Source organism: Olea europaea, chromosome 15 (genome assembly GCF_002742605.1).
Source record: "Olea europaea var. sylvestris chromosome 15, O_europaea_v1, whole genome shotgun sequence".
Lineage (NCBI taxonomy): Eukaryota > Viridiplantae > Streptophyta > Magnoliopsida > Lamiales > Oleaceae > Olea > Olea europaea.
Window position 1 is genome coordinate 10,311,110 of NC_036251.1, and position 5,085 is coordinate 10,316,194.

Consider the following 5,085-nt stretch of genomic DNA (forward strand, 5'->3'; position numbering starts at 1 on the left):
CAAAGAGAGTTATAGAGTTGCAAACTTCTCATAGAGAGGAGATTCAGCATATGTTGGCTACTGGAGAGCATTAGTTTGGAAATGGAGGCCAATCAAACGGTTATTTTGTAGCGGTAAGGAGTTACTCTTTGGTATTTTCATTATGATTCTATATAGAACTTGATAGATATATATGGTGCAACTTGCAAGTGCTTGAATATATTTGTGATCATTGTCCAAAAGGAATATCTTTAGCTGAAACTCGTGGCGCTTGTAAAAAGTTGACAAGTTTTAAGTTCGTGTTTATCTACATTTGATGCATAAGATTATAAGAATCACTGGTGTTTTTTATTTAACTCTTCAAAAAAAGATCTCAACACGTCTTGGTTGTTTTGAGATTTGTTTCAACTACAAAACAACTCTTTCATAAATTGAGAAATAACGATTGAAAAGAAGTTTGTCAGGAAGTGAAAATATCTATCAAGTTTGGGACTACAAAGAAAAATAATGGTTGACAAATGAAATAAAAAAAAAATGTGGTCGATTGTTAAAAGTTCAAAATGAACATCTCAAAATATATTCATGCTACTAAAAAAAGTTAACTAATCAATGTTTTGCTTAATTTCAATAGATTATGTTTGTCTTATCAACTTAATTGTGTTACATTTTACAAGTTTATCAAATATATAATGATGTGTTTGATTTTATAATTAATTTAAAAATTGCAGAAGTTTCACTACATGAACTTATTTAAAAATTATATGTTTCGTAAAATTCATTAATTTTATGAGGTTCCTATTTTTGAACTTTTTTATTTACCACGTGCATGTGAAATTTTTACAGACGACGTATGGCGAGACATCATTGAAAAACGGGAAAGGAAGAAAAAATAGTCCAATAATATTTTGGCACATCAACATCTAAAGACATTCTTTTAAACAATCATGTTAAAATTACTGAAATTGGTTGACAGATAAGGTGATCGATCCTCACAATGGGAGCTCACATTTATATTTTGAACTTTTTTATTTACCACGTGCATGTGAGATGATGTCAATCATTTGGTCATTCATTTTCGAGCTAAATAGTTTAGTTATTCTGTTAAATTTTTCCTCTACTTGGAGCTTATTCGGGAAATAATAATCCAATTGCCTATCTATGCGGTGTCTTTCGTCTTACCTTGATCCCACGAACTACGAACTACCTGTCAGCCATACAGCCAACGCCAGCTGGCAGTCTACAGTATTATTCAAAAGTTTTCAAAAATAATTAAAATCCCTAAACTCTAAAATAATACACGCAATCTCAGCCGCTCGATCACTTTTCTGATCAGGACGTGAAACGTCTTTTTATCAATCTTTATAAATCGATCACCTTCGCTTACAACGAAAGCACATCTACGAAAATACATATACATACACAGAGTTTTGGAGAGAGAAAGAGATAAGAAACAATGGCGGGCGCATGGGGTAAACCAGGCGCTTGGGCTTTGGATTCAGAAGAAAATGAAGCGGAACTCCACCAACACAAACAAGATTCTATTGACGGAAACTCCATCGGCAGCTCCGACGCGGCGGATTTCCCATCCCTTGCGGCCGCGGCGGCGACAAAGACCAAGAAAAAGAAGAAGGGCCAAACCCTGTCTCTACCGGAATTCACCAGTTACAGTGCCAAGAAGGGCCCCATTTCTGGTGAGCCTTTAAACCTCCCCACCGCCCCCCGCGAGCGCTCGGCAGAGGAGCTTGATCGAAGCCAGCTAGGTGGAGGATTTAGATCTTATGGGTCTTCGTATGACCGGCCGGCAAGGGATGAGCAGCCGCGTCGACAGGGAGGTTTTGGTGGGGATTCTAATCGAGATTTTGCACCGTCTAGGGCTGATGAGACGGATAATTGGACTGTGGGGAAGAAATCGATTGTTAGTGATGGATTTGATGGGAGAAGGAGGGGAGATAGAGGAGGGTTTTTTTCTGATTCGCAAACTAGGGCTGATGATTCCGACAATTGGGGTTCTAAGAAGGCCTATGTGCCCTCTGAGCCTCGGAGATATGAAAAAAGAAGTGGCTTTGGATTTGAATCCAATAATGGTGGTGCTGATTCGGATAGTTGGGCCAGGAAAAGGGAGGAGGGACGGAGAAGTGGTGGAGCATTTGATAATTTGAGAGATAGAACGGGCAGCCCTGATTCTGACACTTGGGGGAGGAAAAGAGAAGAGGGGACTGGAGGCAGTGCCAGTAGGCCGAGGCTGAATCTACAGCCAAGAACATTGCCGGTAGGTGAAGGACAGAACAGTGAAAACGGGAATGTATCGAAGCCCAAGGGAAATAATCCATTTGGAGAGGCGAGACCGAGAGAGGAGGTGTTGAAGGAGAAGGGGCAAGATTCGAAAGAGATTGAGGAGAAGCTCGAGAGTATGAAGCTTAAGGAGGTTGCTGCAGGGTCCCCTAAAGGACTGGGGGCTTCGAAGAGGAGCTTTTGGAGTGGGAATGGGAGGGAGAGGTTGCATCAAGAGGATAGAGCTGACAGGACTTGGAGGAGGCCCGAGTCTCTTAATTCTCCTCCTGAGAGGTTGGTGAACCAAGTTTTCATATCGAATGAATTCTGATGAATATCTGTTTTGATTGCTTTATTTTTGACAATTTGGATTGTGTTTTTGGGTTTACATGCTTCTGATTTTGTACTCGAACTGTACTTGTGGCAACTGGTTGATCTGAATTATTTTCTTGGGGTGTTCTGTGAATGTGACAAAGCATTTCGAATAATATATGCAGATACTGCTCATACATGTACACACGCACTCTTTAAAGTATATATCAGTGGTAGTTTACAAACTGTTGATTCGAATATAAGAGAATCTCTACAAGTGTCTGTAGCCAAATTCTGGTTTCTTTTCTAGTATATGCTTGCTTACTGTGAAACTTACTAAGTTACTTTTAGCCGAGTATTACTGTTTCTTGCCAATTGTTTTTCCTTGTCTGGGTATGATTTTGTCTTAGTACCTCGAAGTTGAGGTTTTGTGAGTCCTTTTAGAGTATCTGAATTGGATATTTGAGAGTAGAATTTAGCTGATTCTTTTATCATTCGATCCCAGTGTCAGTGGTTGCGTTCACCTCCCTATATCCTTATTAATTCCGTTGTTATTTTCGGCATTCTATAAGCAACTTGCTGGTTCTACAAAACCTATTGACAGCTTCGATTTTTTTAAGACCAACAGCCAGTCTATTTGATAGACTCCCACCTAACCTAAAATTGATTTGTACTATAGAAAAGTAGCAATCCTGCTATATTTGCTTACGTGTGCTGGTTAGGGGTGGAACTTTGATTATTTTCTGAGAGTTATTTTTCCGTGTTCACTTAAGATTAGTATTTTACTTCTTAACATGCAATTTTTGTTCTTTATTTGATCTTTTGGGCATCCTGTCTTGTGGAATACATTTTTCCTTGTTGATGCTGAACTAATATGAGCGAAAAAGGAATTCTAGACACAGTAGGTGATTTGGGAATGTCAACGTCCTCCGTCTTCTCTATTCCTCTATTGACTTGAGTTAGTGTTTAGCGAGGCTTTGAGAACTTGATGCAATTTTGATTATTGTCAATGACCCTGAAAGCATGCTTTAGTTGTGTAATTTTTATTCTTGAAAATGTCTCTGCAGTCAATAAAATCCTTTTTACTTTCTATGCTGTAGTGCCGAGAAAACAGAAAATGGATCTTCTGAAGCAGCTGAAGATAGTGATCCACAGATGTGATGTTGAGCTTTGATGCTGAAAGTCATCGATGCATTGAACACATGAACTTCTGTTTTTTACTTTCCTGTTTTTTGTTATTTGACTAATGTTGTTGTGAGGTCCAACATAGAGGCAATTTTGTCATAGTTACAAGTAGAATATCCTTAAAAGTTCCAAGGATTGGTTGTGTACATGAATTCTTTGTCATTTTATTGAACTTCGTTTCTTTACTACTGCAGTAGTTTAATGCTTTAATTATTGCATTTAGTCGATTGTTCTAGAAGTGTTTTGCCAAAGGTACATTAGGGTTTGTACCTTGGTGTACAAAATACCTAGGTGCCCCCTTTCATCATTGGCTAGTGGAAAAACATAGCCAATGATGATGTACGCTATTTTTTTAATTAGTTAATGATGAAATGTTATCTGGGAATTATATGCACCAGGATATAAACATTGTTGGACATGTAGATCTATTCTGGTGTAATGCTTTCAGGGCTCAATCGATAGTTGGTATTTTGTTCATGTCTTGGTGTCCTAACATGACACGTCTCCAGGGTTGGATTTAGTGTGGGGGCTTGGGATGGTAACGAGGCGGGGCGAGGCGAGGAAGTAGTGTTAGGTAATTTCCTACCTCGTACCCATCGCTCGAGAGGATCTGGTCGAGTCGGGTGGGGTTGTTCTGTTTAATTTAATTTAAATTTTATTTATTTTTGATAATTCACATTATTATCTCAGTTCATTAATGTGAGATTATAATATAGTTATTAAAATTTTTAAATAATTTATTTATATTTAAAAGTTAAATTATTTAAATATATTTGATAAACTAAGGTTTTTATTGTTTATCATATTCTCTAGGTAATCTGAATTCCAATCTTCTATTAGAATTAGGCCATGTTTGATAGAGTTCCATGGAAAATTCAAATTCCATTTTTTACCCATTTTGTGGTGTTTGATAATAAAATTTTACATCATATTTGGTTCTCTTGCTTTTTCTTGAAAATTGAAATTTTCTTGGTTTTTTAGGGTAACGTTTACATTTTTCTTTTAAATTTTTTTTTTTTTTGGCAATGAAAACAAATTATATCCTTAATTGTAAAAAAATATATTCCTTTAATTGATAAATTTCATGTAAAACAAAATCAAACGAATATTAAAAGATAGATAATTTTTATTTTTTTTTATAATGGAAACAAATTTTATCTTCAATACCAATATATTCTTTCTCTTTAATTGACAATTTTCATGTAAAACAAAGTTAAATGAACAACAAAAAATACTTTTATTTCAACATTTTTCATGTCAAAAATTATATTAATCAAACACAATAATTGAGAATTCCTGATAAAACAATTTTTAGGTAATTCAATTCCCTAGAATTCG

At 36.3% G+C, this 5,085-nt stretch overlaps 1 protein-coding gene across 1 annotated transcript; it reads left to right on the forward strand.

The window, feature by feature from the left end:
* Window positions 1-1,363: 1,363 nt before the first annotated feature.
* On the forward strand, window positions 1,364-3,957 carry LOC111410110 (eukaryotic translation initiation factor 4B3-like). The gene is made up of 2 exons (XM_023040316.1): window positions 1,364-2,544; window positions 3,663-3,957. The coding sequence occupies exons 1-2, from the start codon at window positions 1,433-1,435 to the stop codon at window positions 3,721-3,723; spliced, it is 1,173 nt and encodes a 390-aa protein (XP_022896084.1). The 5' UTR covers window positions 1,364-1,432; the 3' UTR covers window positions 3,724-3,957.
* Window positions 3,958-5,085: the final 1,128 nt, after the last annotated feature.